At 42.0% G+C, this 16417-nt stretch overlaps 2 protein-coding genes across 3 annotated transcripts; one reads left to right on the top strand and one right to left on the bottom strand.

The window, feature by feature from the left end:
• The first annotated feature begins 1445 nt into the window (after positions 1-1445).
• LOC140801101 (uncharacterized) lies at positions 1446-12138 on the top strand. 2 transcript variants are annotated; one of them, XM_073156111.1, is made up of 8 exons: positions 1446-1603; positions 1710-6728; positions 6828-7075; positions 7151-7295; positions 9129-9315; positions 9382-9714; positions 9821-10515; positions 10949-12138. In XM_073156111.1, exons 2-8 carry the CDS (start codon positions 1749-1751, stop codon positions 11621-11623), a joined length of 7263 nt encoding a protein of 2420 aa, XP_073012212.1. In that variant the 5' UTR covers positions 1446-1603; positions 1710-1748; the 3' UTR covers positions 11624-12138. The 2 variants fall into 2 exon arrangements, with proteins under 2 accessions (XP_073012212.1, XP_073012206.1); XM_073156105.1 differs by having other exon boundaries at positions 1448-6728.
• Positions 12139-12966: 828 nt separating this feature from the next.
• Positions 12967-16330, bottom strand: LOC140801054 (pentatricopeptide repeat-containing protein At5g39350-like). The gene is made up of 2 exons (XM_073156054.1): positions 14694-16330; positions 12967-14285 (listed from the first exon to the last, which is right to left on the bottom strand). Exons 1-2 carry the CDS (start codon positions 16183-16185, stop codon positions 13108-13110), a joined length of 2670 nt encoding a protein of 889 aa, XP_073012155.1. The 5' UTR covers positions 16186-16330; the 3' UTR covers positions 12967-13107.
• Between the last annotated feature and the right edge of the window lie 87 nt (positions 16331-16417).

Here is a 16417-nt window from a genome sequence, read left to right as displayed (position 1 = left end):
GAGGCAAGCAGAGCGACACGCATACGAGAGACTGGGGAAGAAGAAAATAGGTCTACACTCGACGAGAGAGGAAAAGACACTGCACTCGGCCAAAGCTGACGAGTCCCTCAATGGTAGCGGTAGGATCAGAGCCAAGTCTTTCGGCATCGTGAGCAGCTACAGAGGCAAATGACGAGAAAAAAGAATATGAAAAGATGTTCGGGGGGAGAAACGTCAAGTACGGATGGAGGAGGCAAGGAAGAGAAATAGATAGCCACTGAGGATAGTGTTCAAACCCCACAAATCCTAGAAGTTGATCCAAAGTAACACAACCTTAGACAAATAGAACAATTAAAGGTTAATTAGTGTTTTCGACTTGGTCAAACAGATAAACTGCAAACATGAAAAGTCATGGCTCATGGGTGGAAACATGCGAGTTAAATTATTGATGAGACAAGGTCAAAGAAATTATAGAATATTTATGATGGCGTCAAAGGGCGGTTCACCTTTTAAATTAAATTAAAGTCTGAAGCTCGGGGCGAATTTTAAAGCAAGGCATTGTTTGTTGTCCTTGTTTTTCTTTAACGAGCCAATCTTTTATAGTTTTGGGAAATGATTGGCGTTTCTTAGACTAAGGAAGGGGAAGCTTGCAAACATCGTGATTAATAATGTAATGAATAGACCAAGTCGGTGATATTATTGCAGAGCCCTCTTGGAAGAGCTGCATATATACATAATTCTTGCCAATAATCCACTTCGTAGACATTGATAGTGGAATACTAGTATTCAACTTTGTATCATTTTTAGAGAAAATTATATATAACACCCTACATTTTGATTATATTAAAATACTCCCCTCCCCCCTCTTTTTATTTTTTATTTTTTCTCTCTGAAGAAGAAGAGTGGTGCAACTGAGAATGTTAGTCTGACCAAACAGGCGCCGGATAGTCAACTGATTCATCTAAATCAATTGTAAAAGAGGGTTTTATTTGTAAAATAGCTAAAATATAGGGTGTTATTATTAATTTTCTCTTTTCTTCAACATCAATAGGGAATAGTAGATAGACGTAAGTCTCACCTTCACCTCGAGAAACTTATAGTGATCTCATACAATTTCACTGTAACTAGCTTAACGAAATGGAAAAAAAAAAAAGAGATTTATTTTTGTAATTTTTTTTATAAGAAAAGAGAAGAAAAAAAGAACAAAGGAGTATGTGATCAGGTGAGTGGAATTGCCAGTTGGTCCAATCCAACAAAAATCTACACTAGATTTTGTAATCCAACACATTACTCTCACTTTGCCTTGGCCGGTAGCTGTATTCCTCTTATACACATGCCAAGAAAGAAGAGCACTTCCATTTTTTCCCCCTTTTTTTGTACTCTTTTTGTAAAAAAATAAAAAAAATAAAACCTTTTTTTTTGTGCTATTATTTTCCCCAAAACACCCAAAACTTCTCTCTCTCTCTCTGACTCGTCTCTTCTCTTCCATTCTCTTCTCTCTCTCTCTCTCTCTCTCTCTCTCTCTCTCTCTCTCTCTACTGGTTAGGGCTAGCCGTCTCCGGTTTGCCGCGGCGCCCGATCACCTCATTGCCAGCGCTGCCGGAGAGCGCTCGACTCCACTGTGGTAACCTTTCTTAACACGAGCTCCCGTCATTATTATCCTCCGCCGCATCTCCTTCCTTTTGAAAACCCTAAACTGAAACCTAGCTGAAGCTTCGGTCGATCCCTAGGGTTAGGGTTACTTGTTGCGGTTTGGGATCTGGGAGGCGATGACCCATCCGGGAAAGTTTGTATCTGTTAACCTCAATAAATCCTACGGCCAACCTTCCTCCTCCTCCGGCGGCGCCGGCCATGGGCGACTGTCCCGTTCCCACCAGAGCTCCGGCGGAGGCGGGATGGTTGTCCTGTCACGGTCGCGGATCTCGTCGTCCTCCAGCCAGAAGACGGCGCCGAAGCTCTCGGTGCCGCCGCCCTTGAACCTGCCTTCTTTGAGGAAGGAGCACGAGCGCTTCGACCCGGCGGCGTCGGGATCCGGTCCCGGCCATGGTAGTTCGGGGCACGGGTCCGGTTCCGGCTCCTCCGTGATGGGGTGGACCAAGTCGGCCCTCAGGCAGGGTTTACCTGATAAGGATGCAATTACTGGAGGTCCAGGTCAGCCGGGGAAATCGGGTGCTGATGGAGATCAGAGAGTTGGTAGCCCTTACATGCCTCCCGGTGCTCGGTCGGGCGGTCCGCCCCTTCAGGTGGGTCCAGCTCAAAGTTTCTCTGAGAAAGCTGTGATCTTGAGGGGCGAGGACTTCCCTTCTCTACGAGCTACTATTGCTTCGCCTTCAAAGCAGAAGGAGGGACAGAGCCTGAAGCAGAAGCAGAGGCAGTCGGGCGAGGAGGCATCCGAGGGGCGGGTGGAGAGGGCCGAGTCACAGCTGCCACTCAACATGCGGCCTCAGATGAGATCCTCTCACTCGAGCGCTGGTAATGCATTGGATGGTGCTGAGGGTTTCAGCCGGCTGGCTAGTTCTTTGGGCCAGCCGCAGAAGCAGGATGGGTTCTTGACTGGGCCTCTTCCACTTGTCCGACTACAACATACATCTGAATGGGCTGACGATGAGCGTGACACTGGCCTTAGCATACCGGAACGAGATAGGGAGCATGGGTTTTCAAGATTTGAGCCTGCTTCAGTACATGTTATCCATGATGGTCGTGGGCTACGTGATTCTGAACTTGGCAGTGCTCCACCAAGGGAGTTCTTTAGAGGGGATTCTTTCGGCAGGGACGCAGTTGCTACCAATAAGGAGAATAAGAATGCAGGTTCTTGGAGGTCACCACAAGTGCAGACAAGAGATAAGATGGGTGCCCGTGATGTGGCAATTGATAGAGATAGAACAGATCCAAGGCCTTTTAGTGGGGGCAGGGAAATGGGTAATGCTCAGTCTCCTTACAGAGACAATGTTCGTGATGGTTTTACTGATGGGACTCAGGATTCGTGGTATAGTCGACGGGATTTGAGCTCTGCAATGAACTCTCAGAATCGCAAAAGTGCACCAGAAACTTTCAGTGGGAGGGCTGTGGAGCATTCTCATGGTTGGTATGGTGATCATTCCAAGAACTGGTACAAGGGAAATTCCCTTCAGAGTAATGCTGTTCCCAAGGGGCAATTTTCTTCTTGGAATAAAGGGCCATCAATAAATGATCCAATACTAAATTTTGGTAGAGAAAAGCGGATGGCCTCAAACAATGGGAAGTCGTACATTGAGGATGCAGGTTTTGACAGCAGGGATCCCTTTCTGGGTGGCATTGGAGATGTAAATGTTAAAGTATTCAAGAAGAAGAAGGAAGTGCAGAAAGAGGCTGATTTCCATGACCCTGTTAGGGAATCATTTGAAGCTGAGCTTGATAAGATTTTGAGGATTCAAGAGCAGGAGAGGCAACGGGTGATGGAAGAGCAAGCAAGAGTTATGGAGCTTGTTCGCAAGGAAGAAGAAGAGAGAGAGAGAATGATAAGGGAAGAGGAGGAGCGAAGACGTTTGCTGGAAGAAGAGGCAAGGGAGGCTGCTTGGAGGGCAGAACAAGAGAGTCTGGAGGCTGCAAAAAGAGCTGAGGACCAAAGAATTGCTAGGGAAGAGGAGAAGAGGAGGATTCTTATGGAAGAGGAGCGGAGGAAAGAGGCTGCACGTCAAAAGCTGTTGGAGTTGGAGGCAAGGATTGCAAGGAGGCAGACTGAAGCTAATACAAGAGATGATAGACCTCCTTCTGCTGCTGCTGCTGATGAACGGCTGCCCACACCAGTGATGGATAGAGACTTGTCAAGGGTTGCAGATGTTGGAGATTGGGAGGATGGTGAGAGAATGGTTGAGCAAATCACTAGCTCTGCATCATTTGGTTCCTCCAGTACGAGTAGATACCATGACACAGTTTCCAGTTTGTACTCTTCAAGAGATGGAAATCCTTCATCTATGGACAAAGGAAAACAGTCATTTTACAGTCCGGCAGTCCCAGTCCAAGACCAGGATAGCATTTTCCGTAGTCCAAGGCGAGATGCGTTTGGAGCTAGGAGAGCCTTCCCCAAGAAAGAGTTCCATAACGTTCCAGGGACAATGTCCATTAGGCCATCTTCTAAAGGAGGTACACCCGAATATCCCCAGCTACCAGATGATTTCTCCAATGGAAGAGGGCAGAGATGGAATATATCCAGGGAGAATGATAGTTTCAGCAAGAACTCCAACTTTGACGGTGAGATTCTCGACAGCAACAGGCTTGGTGATGCTGGTTGGGAACCTAATAATTCTCGTATAAGCTTAAATGGTCAATACACTGACAGTCTAATACAGAATAATGAGTCTGATGTCTTTTCATCCTTTGCAAAATCTCGTCATTCATTGAGGCAGCCGCGTGTACCCCCACCTCCATCTGTGTCGGTGCACAGAAATACTGTTAGAGCTTCCACTGAACGCCCTAGTTCTTTTCTGGATAGTGAAGCACAATACAGTTCGGGGAGAAATGAAAAACAAGCTTTACAGACAGGATATGTGAATGTGTATCAGGAGACCTTTCGACAATCTGGAAGAATGCTATTAGTTGAAGACAATGCTATCTCTCTAGAGCAAAGCAAGAATGAGGATAAGAACAGTCCAAGATGTGACTCACAGTCATCTCTTTCTGTTTCAAGCCCCCCGAGTTCACCCACACATCTTTCACATGATGAAATGGATGTTTCTGGGGATTCACCAGCATTACCAACTTCTGCTGATGGCGAGCGAACTCTTTTATCTGACACGGAGCATGCTGTGGTTGCATCAGAGGATGGTATTATGAATAGACTAACTACTTCAAGTACAATTTCTCATGGGGAGGATGATGACTGGGCCAGTGGAAACAATCAAGAAATGCAACAGCAAGAAGAGTATGATGAAGAGGATGATGGCTTTCAAGAAATAGATGAACTCCATGAAGGTTATGATGAGAATCTTGACTTAGGTCAAGACTTTGAAGATTTGCAATCAGGTATGCAAAATACAGCCGAGGAGATAGAACAGGTTATACTAGGTTTCAATGAAGGTGTTGAAGTAAAAATTCCTAGTAGCACCGAGTTTGAAAAGGCTTCTAAGAAGAGTGAAAATGCAGCGATTGTGCAGGCTTCTTCTGCCAGTAGCATGAAAGAAATGGTGAATAATGGTGAGAGTGCTTTCTTGGAGGAGACTGTAAATAACTTTAAAGTTATTAATGAAACAGAAAAAACACTGCAAAATTTGTCTCTTGATTCAGCAGCATCCGAAAGTTATCTCCCATATGTTGTTGAGGCATCTAATAACTCAGGAGGGGCAGATCAAAAGATGACGATAATGACGACAAGCTTGCCTGCGTCATCTACATCCTCACCAACACCTGTTACTTCATCATCAACTACAGTTGCCAGTCAGGGTGAAGTACCTGTTCAACTGCAATTTGGTCTGTTTTCTGGTCCTTCTTTAATACCATCTCCAGTTCCAGCCATTCAGATTGGTTCTATCCAAATGCCGATCCATTTACATACCTCGGTTAGCCCTTCTCTGACTCAGATGCACCCTTCACAGGCTCCATTATTCCAGTTTGGCCAGCTGAGGTATACCCCACCTATGTCCCAGAGTATCTTGCCACTAGCTCCGCAAGCAATGTCCTTCATTCAGCCTCCTGTGTCAGCTTCTTACATGCTTAACCAGAATTCTGCTGGTGGTCTACCTAACCAAGTGACTGGAGGCACTTCTCAAGACATGCCAGGAGGCAGAATGCCCTTTTGTTCTGCAGATAAGTCAGTTGCCCCAGCAGATAAGTCTGTAGGTCTCACAAGCAAGCTTCACGATCATTCTCAAAAAAATTTGGATTCTGAGCAGCAGAAGCTATTGTTGAATGACCAAAAGAAAGAAACTGTGATTTCTGCTGCACAGAGAGACGTATCTTCCTCTGGTGAGAAGAAACATATAAGTGATACTGTTTCACAAGCTGGGCATCATAGTAATCATGATAATTTCATGAAAAAGAATTTCAGACCTATCCCTAATTCCAAGGAATCTCAAGCTCCACTGTATGCTGGATCACAATCTTCTCGGTTTATTTCAGAAGGAAAAGTTGGAAGCGGCTCAAGGGTTCCAGGATCTGTATCAGGTGGCAGAGGTAAAAGATTTGGTTATGTTCCAAGGAATTCTGGTTCAAGATTCCCATTTTCAGGTCCAGAAACCTCACAGACAGAGTCAATTAGATCTCAGCTAAGGACTCGAAGGAATATCCGAAGAACTGAATTTCGAGTCAGAGAAAATGTTGAGAAGAAGCAAACTCAAAGTGCAGATTCATTCAACTATGCTGGGCAAGATGAGAAGCAAAATTCTAATGGCAAAATTTCAGGAATTTCTGTGAGGAATGTCGGGAAAAAATTAGACAATGAACCAGGCAACTTAAATTCAAGCCCTTCTGAGATGCAAGCTGTCAGTCTTAATGGCAGAACAGAGAAAGCCATAGGAAAGGAGGCTGTGAAAAAGAGTGTAACTTCTGTTGACAAGTCTCGTGGTGGGAAACGAAACTTTAGGACAAATGAGAGTCCTGAGGAGGATGTTGATCCTCCTCTGCAGAGTGGAGTTGTCTGTGTTTTCAAACAATCAGGGATTGAAGTTCCTAGTGATGAGGATGACTTTATCCAGGTAAAGTCCAAGAAGCAAATGTTGAATGATCGTAGAGAGCAAAGAGAAAGAGAAAATAAGTCAAAGCTGAGGGTGCCAAAGGTATGTAGCTACAAATTTCAATAACTCATATGTTGGTCATACTATCCTTTTCCACATTGTCCTAAAAAAGGGGAGTTTTGATTGGCATTGTTTTAACAGGCGCCTCGCAAACAACGAATTGTTTCACTAGTGAAGGCCTCTAGTAGCAATCCGAGTAAAACGACAGTTTCTTTGGCCGGAGATTCCACGAGGAGTGTGCATTCTGATGTTGTGGTTACACAGGGAAGAAACTTCGTTAATAGTGAGCCATCACTTGCATTCGCTGTTAATATGACATCACAATCTCTACCCCCAATTGGTACACCCTCTATGAATTCAGATTCTGATGCAAAATCCAGCAATATGAAGTATGCTCTATTATCTTGACATTTGTTATGCTCCTTGGTTGGCTTCTGTGACTTTATTCACATAGTCTATTACAGGTCCAAGCAGGTCACCTCTGTTCCAACCATATCTTGTGCTGGAGAAAAGCTTGTATCGGGTATGCTATTTGAAAACAACAAAGTATCTTCTGACAGTGCTCCACTTCCATTTGGTTCCTGGGATAAAGGACAATTAAATCAGCAGGCAATGATCTGTCACTTAAGTTCTTTACATTCTTTCTTTAGGTTTACGAGCACTCTTTATGTTTTATTTCTGTATGCACACATATATTGGGCTGTTAGACCAAAGTAGTTGAGCACATCTACTTGTTATTTCCTTATAGTTTGCTTTTTGCCATTTCTTGTTCTCATAGCACTAGCTCTTTTTATACTTCAGATTTAGAACACTGAGTTATCTAATTTGCCATGTGTATATTTCCTTCAAATATTTGTGTTTACTGCAGTTTCCTGTAGATTTGACATATCATGTCAATCATTTGTTTTGATCACTTTTTTTAAACTTAAAAGATAGAACCTGGAATTGTAGATGTTAGTATATGGGACATCTGGAATTCTGGATACAATATTGTGAGAATTTGATAAACCTGCATCCAGTAACATACGTAGTAGTAAGACATATCAGAGGAGGATGTCTCTAAAAGAGAAGCCAGATCTTGGATAAAACTTGCGATTAACCAGTTAAAGCATAGATGATAATCACTGGAAACTCTGTTAGAACAGTTAGCAACAGTACTTGTTGCATCTTCTGATGTCTGGAATGACTTTCTGGTGCTTATATGTTCTTTAAAATTTAAATAGCTTGTTTCTAATGCAGAGAATTCACTTTTTGTAGTTTAGAAAGACTTAGCATAAGCATTTCAATCATTGGGTAATTGGTTTTACTGCACGAGCTGAAATTATCGTAGACCGTAACCAATCCTATTTCCTAGTAATGGGTAAGGGTTTTATGACTAAATATGAACCTAGGTCAATCCTGAAGATCATCATATTATTGAGCTATAAGAAAGTCGTATGAACAGGATTAACTATAAAATTTGTAAGGCCTTTGTTGGTAAGAATTATTTTCCAGACTTGGTTGTAGTTAGACTTTGATGACCTAGGTTTAAGCCTCCAGAGATCTCCAGACTCATGGGTTGTTTTGTGAGAAGTATGACAAAAGCTGATTTAAGGGCTCTTCACTTCAGCGCTAAATTAAGTAGGTGTTAACAAATATAAATTTTCTAATCGTTAGCTCCATTAAGATGTTTAATAGTTCTTTTGTGCATGACACTATTAAGTTTGCAGTCTCTTTCATGGAGAGACTGCCAATCATCACTGTCAACTAGGAAGTGTATATGTGCATTCATGGAAATCGTTTGAATAATTAATTTGATCATCATTGTTGAGAAATGACCAATGAGAACATAACGCTGAGAAAATTTAAACTGAATATTGTAGCTAATCTAGAGTTGTATAATATAGTAGGTTATTCTTGATAATTAGTTGTTGATCTCGGGGACAATAACGAAGAAATGACAAATAGTAGAAAAAGAAAAGGAAAGTTAGTGATCAGCTGGATTCATTTTAGAAGGCCTCACTCCCTTGTTGCCTCATGCAAAGGAGGAGGAGAAGGCCATAGCCTTTGAGGGAACTTAAATTTTATCTACGCCAGAATATATCATCCCATTGTTAGAAGAGATCTTGCAATTCTTAATAAGGGTTATACGAGAACTCATTAACTCAAATTCCTAATTTGGATAGGTGAAACAAGATCCATCCATACAGGTACCACAGTATCATCAGAACCTAACCAGTCGCTTACTATCGGCCTAAACCATATTAAACCAAGTCTAAATTAGACCCTATTTAGAGGGACGTTAAAGTCATGAAAGTACATGAAAATAATTAAAATCAATAAAAAATATCATATAAATTAAATCATTCTAAATTTGATATAACTTATGAAGAGTCTAATGTAAAGATTTGCTGCCAGTTTCTACTCTGATGCAATTGATGATCTTGATATCAACTTTGACAGGTTATATCTTTAACACAAACTCAACTTGAAGAAGCTATGGTAGCAGCGCGTTTTGAATCGCATGCAGGTTCTACCATTTCTCTCGAGCCCAACAAGTCTACAACATCAATGATGACTCAAGAAAAACCTTTTTCTTTGTCTACGAACCCTGTCAACTCCCTTCTTGCCGGAGAGAAAATCCAGTTTGGTAAGCGCTTTTCTTTGATTTTCACATTTACATGATTTTAGCTGCAACTAACTTTTCCGACTTCAGGGGCTGTTACTTCACCAACTATTCTCACGGCTGTCAGCCGACCTCAACCAGTTGGACTTCGTCCTCCAGGTCCATGTAGGTCTGACATGATAGTTGATCACAACTTGCCTGCAGCTAACGACGACTGTGACATGATTTTTGACAAAGAAAAGCATCCAGAGGAATCTTTTGCAAATCTAGAAGATGCTGAAGCTGAAGCTGAAGCAGCTGCTTCTGCTATCGCTGTTGCTGCTATTAGTAATGATGAGATAGTTGGGATTGGTGCAGGCTCATCTTCTGCGTCAGTTACCAAAAGTTTCAGCAGTGCAGATGTAACCGGGTTGACTTCGGGAGGTCATAAAATGATTCCTTTGATACTTTCAGTCAAATGTTTACTTTCTATTCTCTATTCACTTGCTTTCTTTGCATTTTAATGCTGAAGTGATAACATTTGCAACAGGCATGACAATTGGTCGAGATGTATCTGCTCAATCATCTAGTGAAGAGTCTTTGGCAGTTGCTCTTCCAGCTGATCTTTCAGTTGACACTCCATCTCTTTCATTATGGCCTCCTTTACCAAGCCCTCAGACATCTGGAACAATGATCTCGCAATTTCCTGGTGGACCACCATCTCATTTTCCCTGCTTTGAGATGAACCCAATGCTAGGAGGGCATATCTTTGCCTTTGGGCCTCATGACGAGTCTGCTGGGACACAGGGTCAATCACAAAGAAGTAGTAGTTTGCCTTCAGGGGCACTTGGAGCTTGGCCACAATGCCATTCTGGCGTCGATTCATTTTATGGTCCTCCAGCAGGGTTCACTGGTCCATTCATCAGTCCTGGAGGAATTCCTGGTGTTCAAGGTCCTCCTCATATGGTTGTCTACAACCACTTTGCTCCAATGGGGCAATTTGGTCAAGTAGGCTTAAGTTTCATGGGCACCACTTATATTCCTACTGGAAAGCAACCTGAATGGAAGCACAACTCAGGATCTTCTGGAGTTGGTGTTAGTGAGGGTGATCTAGGCAATCAAAATGTCGTTTCTGGTCAGTGCACCTCGCCCAGCATGCCTGCTCCTGTACAGCAGCTCGGCCCTGGTTCATCTCTCATGCCGATTGCTTCTCCACTGACCATGTTTGACATTGCGCCTTTTCAGGTATCCTCTTTCTAAAGAGATAAATCTCAAGTCTTACGCAACTGGCAAGCCTAACTACTATTAATTGAAGGGGAATGCATATAACTTAATTATTAATTGTTTGCATCTAAAGGTAGGTTCAGTGGGAAATAGACCACATATTCTACACTATGATAGTCTTATGATGTAATTCTTTAGTATGCCCAAAATTTTGCTATCCATTAGCCATTTTCAGTATGAAGATGCTTCTGAATGTTAGTATCTAGTGGGTTTCCTGGAATTGAAGAATTGACAAAGTGTCCGGAATGGTTAGGATGATCATGATTTCTGAGGGATCAGCAGTTAGGTTTAGGGTTTGAAGTAAGGGAGAATCACGAGGGACATTATACTGTGCTGTAGAAGTAATGTCTTGTAGAAGTTCTTTTATCTATTTTTTTTATGACATGTTCTCCAGGCACCTGCTGACATACCTATGCAACCTCGCTGGTCTCACTTACCTGCTCAACCACTGCATTCTGTCCCTCTATCAGTACCACTGCAGCAACATCAGGTAGAGGGTGGGACGCCTTCACAGTTTTGCCATCCCTTGGATAATCCTACTGGCATTAGTAGGTTCCACGAGCCCCATTCTTGTGCACCTTCTGATGGCAATAGAATTTTTCCTCTTCCAAGCTCTACTTGCTCCCAATTTCCAGATGAGATAGTTCTGATGGAACAACAAAATTCCAGCGGTGGTGGTGTCCAAAATATTAGTCCTTCACATAGCCCTACAAGTGGAAACAATAACAAGATGTCAAACGGGAACAAAACTTCAAGGATTACGATGACTAATGTGGGTGAGAGTAATCGTGTTGGGATGAATGGCAGTAACACTGGAAGCCAGAACACTGCCTCACCCTCCAAGTCTCAACTACCAACATCAGGCCAACAGTATCTTCATCCAGCTGGATATTCCGATAAGCATAGTGGGGGTTCCCAGAAGATGGGTTCTGGGGGTGATATGCACCGCAGGTCACGATTTCAGGGAAGAAACCCGAATTTGGGTTCTGACAAGAATTTCGGCACTGGAAGGATGAAGCAAGTATATGTTGCTAAGCCATCAACAAGTGGACCTGCAAACCCGACCTAACTGAACGCATTCAGTTCCTCTCTGCCAAGATCATCTGGCTTCCAGTTTCCTTTGAGTTGGATGCTAGGAGAGCTGGAGGAAGAATCTGACCTTACCTTACCTGTAAGTCCTAATCAGGCGTTGCTTCTCGCTTTTCACTGTTGTGCTGGTTTGCAGTTGGTCTCTCATTTCTGGATATTTATAGAAAGGCAGACAGGATAGAGGGCTTGTGTCCTATATATATATATATATGTAATTCAATATTCACTAGTGGAGTTAGGCTAGCCTGCGGCCATGTTTCTTTTTGTTGGTATTAAGAGGCATGAGATGCATATAGAGCTAACTTCACGCATTCGTCTTGACACTCAGAATAGCAGTCTTATAAATGGTTGGTATGTTATGAGTAGTATTTATTATTTTCCAGGCTCCGGAGGAAGATGTTGAGCCTCGGATATATGTAAGGAGTCTAGTTGAATGCTCATAACATTGTCCGATGCTATCAACGAGAATCATGTTTGTTGGTTTTTTTTTCCCCAGTTTTCTTTTATTTTTACCTCCTTCGTTGTATGCTTGCAGACTTTACTAATCTCCGACACAATGATAAACCCAGGAAAAGAATAGTTCAATACCAGGATACTCCATTGGCTGTAGGAAATTTTAGCTGTTCATTATCTGATTCCTTCTTCTTGTCGATGTGCACATCTAAAACCCGTGAAATTATGAAGTTTTATCATTTGATAAGTGTTTTCTTGGCATATATGATATATATATATGTCATGAGACAAATGAGAAAAAGAAAATTACAAAAATTCCAATGAAATGCCAGTCGTGAATTCTTGTCATTTGATTCTTTCCTTTTGAGGTGCTAGCTAATGGAAAGTAGGACTTTTGCAATAATGTCAGGGACTTTCACCTTATTTTTCCTTTTGATCTTGGAAATAATCTGCATTCGTTTGTTTTTGGATAAAATACCTCCAAATCCTATTTATGGGGATATGATCTTACAAATAGTAATGTCCTGTCTATTTATTCTCTAAGAAAGAATAGTCTGTCCATCTAGAGAAACAAAAACCAATGCATTCTTAGGAACTTTCTAAGTATAAAACATGGTTTTTCTGTTTGTGTGTGTGTATATTTGTATATATCTCACTGGTTGTCTGGGTCAGCAATACGTTTGAAGTTTGAAGATATCTTCGATGAAAGCCTCTCAACTCAAATAAATAGCCTTTCAACGAAAATCCAGCTCTTTGTATCAATTACAGCATGTAAATGACATGATATTTCTCTGCTGATCCTAAATCAAGTTTACAAGAAGGGTCATATTTTTGGAAGCCAACCATTAATACAGATAGTTATACATAACATTCTTCTGGAACAGCAATCTCTCTTATGCAATGGCATTGGATAAAGAATGCTATTTCTGTACATCTCGTGAAGGAGTACAGAACTGAACAAAAGACATGCTCCATCAACTAAGCAAGAAGATTCATCAGGCTCACCATTTACTATATCACCTCTATTAGGCTAACTCCTCTATCTTTCTTCAATCCCTTCAGTTCCATATCACACCTTAGCCTCTCATAATCACCCCACTTTTCATTCTCTGCATAGATGTTGGAAAGCATCACATAAGAACTTGGAGCGCACTGCTTGGACTTGATGAGCAATTCACCAATGGCTTCTCCGATTTGAGTATTCCCATGGCATTGACATGCTCCAAGCAAAGATTCCAGCAAGCTAGCCGATGGTTTAAAAGGGAGTTTCTTAACAAGATCATATGCTTCATCCAAGTGCCCGGTGCGGCCAAAGAGGTCAACCATGCAGGCATAATGCTCCATCCTTGGTACTATGTGGTGATTTTGTAACATAGAGTTGAAAAGCATTCTACCATGTTCTACAAGACCAGCATGACTGCAAGCTGATAATATACTAATAAAGGTAATGTCATCCGGTTTCAGACCAATTTGTTCCATCATGGAGAAGAGATTGAGGGCAGCTTCACCATTTCCATGCATCCCATAAGCATTTATCATCACACTCCAGGTGATCGAGTCCTTCTCTTTCAATTCCTCGAAGAGGTCCTTCGCAAATGATATGCTCCCGCACCTGGCATGCATGTCAATAAGGGAATTGGCAACAGAGATGTTGCTATCGAAGCCCTTGCGTAGAGTAAAACCTGTCAAACAGTGTCCCAAATCTACACTTCCTAATTGTGAACATGCAGAGATCAGTGCTAGAATTGTAAAAACATCGGGCTCCAATTCCATCTGAAGCATTTTGCGGAAGTACGTGATTGCTTCTTCTGCATGTTTGCATTGGAGACAGGCAGATATGATAGTATTCCAACCTACAACATTTCTTTCATTGACCATCTTAAAGAGAAGGCAACAATAATCGATGTTGTCAAACCTGGCATACATGCTCATAGTTGATGTGAGAAAGGATGATTCTGATGTGAAGGAATTTCTAACTGCATAACCATGTATGGACTTGCCTTCCATCTGGCTCTCGCATATGGGCAATATATTCAACAAGGTCACAGAGTTTGGCTTCCAACCATCCATCACCATTTGACGATAAAGGATCATGACCTTGTTAAGCAAGTTACTTTTACGGTATCCGGTCATCATAGCATTCCAGGAGACAAAACTTTTGAAGCACAAACCATCAAAGAGTTTGCGACCTGCCACAACATCGCCACAGTTAGTGTACATACTTATGAGAGCATTTGTAAGAGAAATATCTGAGTCACATCCACTTTTGGCTGCCAGCGCATGAATAGATACTCCGTGTATGAGGTCTTCAATCTGGCTTAAGCTGCTGAGAAGACTGATCATAGTAACTAAATCAAATTGCACACCTTCTTGACGCATCTTGGAAAATAATTTTAGACAAGCCTCTGTGTCTTCCATTTTAGTGAACCCGGATATAATAGTATTCCAAGAGACTACATTTCGAATCGGCATTGTATGAAACAACTTAAGAGAGGTTGAGAGTTGACCGCAATCACAGTACAAAGACAAGAGTGTGTTCATCACATTAGAGTTTGAATCAAATCCATTTCTAACACTATATGCATGGGCAGACTTACCTAAGGGTAAGTCTTTGGTACTCTTGCAACCAGAGATTACACTGACCATGGACACCACATCTGGAGCAACACCTTCCCGTTGCATACGACGGGCAATATCTAAAGCTTTACTCCACTCGCTGTTTAGAAGATAGCCTGAAATCATAGAGTTTGACAAGAGTAGGTTTTTCTCAGGAGTACCATGGAACAAATATCTAGCTGAAGCTACTTTCCCAAGCTTTGCATACATTGAGACAAGGGCAGCTACGACGGAAATTTGGCCTGCAAGCCCAAATTTGATGGCAATTGCATGGATGCATTCACCGTGATAAATATTAAAGAGATCAACACAAAAAGAAAGAACAGATACCAATGTAACTAGATTAGGCCTTACACCCATAAAATGCATCAGCTTGAAAAGCTCAAAGCCTTCCTCAAACTCCCCATGCTGTCCATAGCTTGAAATCATTGCATTCCAAGCTACTAAATCTTTCACGGGATGCATTTCGAACAACAATCTAGCAGAGGATATATCCCCAAGTCCAGCATACATCGAGATTAATGTAGGCAAAAGTGCCTCGTCACTGAACGCTCCAGATTTAAGAGCAAGGCCATGCAATGACTTGCCGACTTCTGCTGCTCCCGGGCTTGCACAAAGAGGAATTATACTAATAATAGTGCTCGAATTTGCCTTCAAACCTGTTAGTTGCATCTGCCACAGACCCTCAAAAGCTTTGTGAATGCACCCATTCAAAGAATAACTAGAAATCATAGCATTCCATGAGATCAAATCTCTTTCAGACATATTATCAAACACTTTCTTTGATGTACCAATTTGGCCAGCCTTAGCATACATATCAAGAAGAGCAGTCTGAACTCCTACATTGCCACCATACCCAGTTCTCAGAACCATGCAATGCACCTCTTTCCCTGCTCTAAGACTAGAAATGGCGGCGCAAGCCTTAATAACTGAAGGAAAGGTAAAGTGATCCGAGCAACAGTAGCTAGAATTCTGCGACCAGCGATAAAGATCAAGCAACTCAGGATAGAACCCATGATCCGAAAAGCATCTAATTGCTAAATTTTGCAGGTACAAACCAGGTCTATCGACAGTGCTAAATACAGATAATGCGAGTGTGGGATTACCAAAGGTGAGATATTTACGAATGACTTCTATGACAAGGGAGTGGTCTTCAATTAATCTTGAGACAACGAGGAGAGTGTGGACTTTCCTGAGGGATTCTAATGAGTAGCAACTAAGCAAGAGGTCAAGGTGTTTGATGTGGGTCTCAACAGTTGGTTGCTGGCGTTCGGGGTTAAATGATGGGGTTGTTGGGATTGAGGAGCGGAATGATTTGGGAATGAGGAGGTTCGTGAGACGGTGGTGTATCCGTTTGTATAAGAGAATAGAAGGGTTGAAGAAGTTAAGATTCGAGGTCTTCATATCATGGAGGAGGAGGAGGCCATTGCTTGGACTGAGCAATCTATCGAATAGTTGGGAGTCATTATTCATGCCGCCAGTAATTTATTTATAGAAAAAGGTTGGGCCCAACCTAAATTCATTCTATATCAAAAGATTGGTTATAATTCATTAGCTATTTAATAGACACATCAATCGAATTTGAACAAAGTCTAACAAACATATATAAAACCTACTACTACTATCCATTCAGATTCAGGCATGCACCTCGTTTTTTCAAAAAGTTCTAATTAGCCACAAATTTCCTTAACAAAACCTATTTTGG

Source organism: Typha latifolia, chromosome 1 (assembly GCF_019914945.1).
Source record: "Typha latifolia isolate L0001 chromosome 1, TyphaL0001v2, whole genome shotgun sequence".
Lineage (NCBI taxonomy): Eukaryota > Viridiplantae > Streptophyta > Magnoliopsida > Poales > Typhaceae > Typha > Typha latifolia.
This window is presented reverse-complemented; position numbering and strand designations above follow the sequence as displayed.

Bases quoted from the DNA above. Each gene is read 5' to 3' on its own strand.
- LOC140801101 (XM_073156111.1), top strand. From the start codon at position 1,749: ATGACCCATCCGGGAAAGTTTGTATCTGTTAACCTCAATAAATCCTAC. The intron at 6,729-6,827 runs GTATGTAGCTAC...TTGTTTTAACAG, and splicing joins CAAAGCTGAGGGTGCCAAAG to GCGCCTCGCAAACAACGAAT. The intron at 9,715-9,820 runs GTCATAAAATGA...CATTTGCAACAG, and splicing joins AACCGGGTTGACTTCGGGAG to GCATGACAATTGGTCGAGAT.
- LOC140801054 (XM_073156054.1), bottom strand. From the start codon at position 16,185: ATGAATAATGACTCCCAACTATTCGATAGATTGCTCAGTCCAAGCAAT. The intron at 14,286-14,693 runs GTAAGTCTGCCC...ATGTTGTGGCAG, and splicing joins TACCAAAGACTTACCCTTAG to GTCGCAAACTCTTTGATGGT.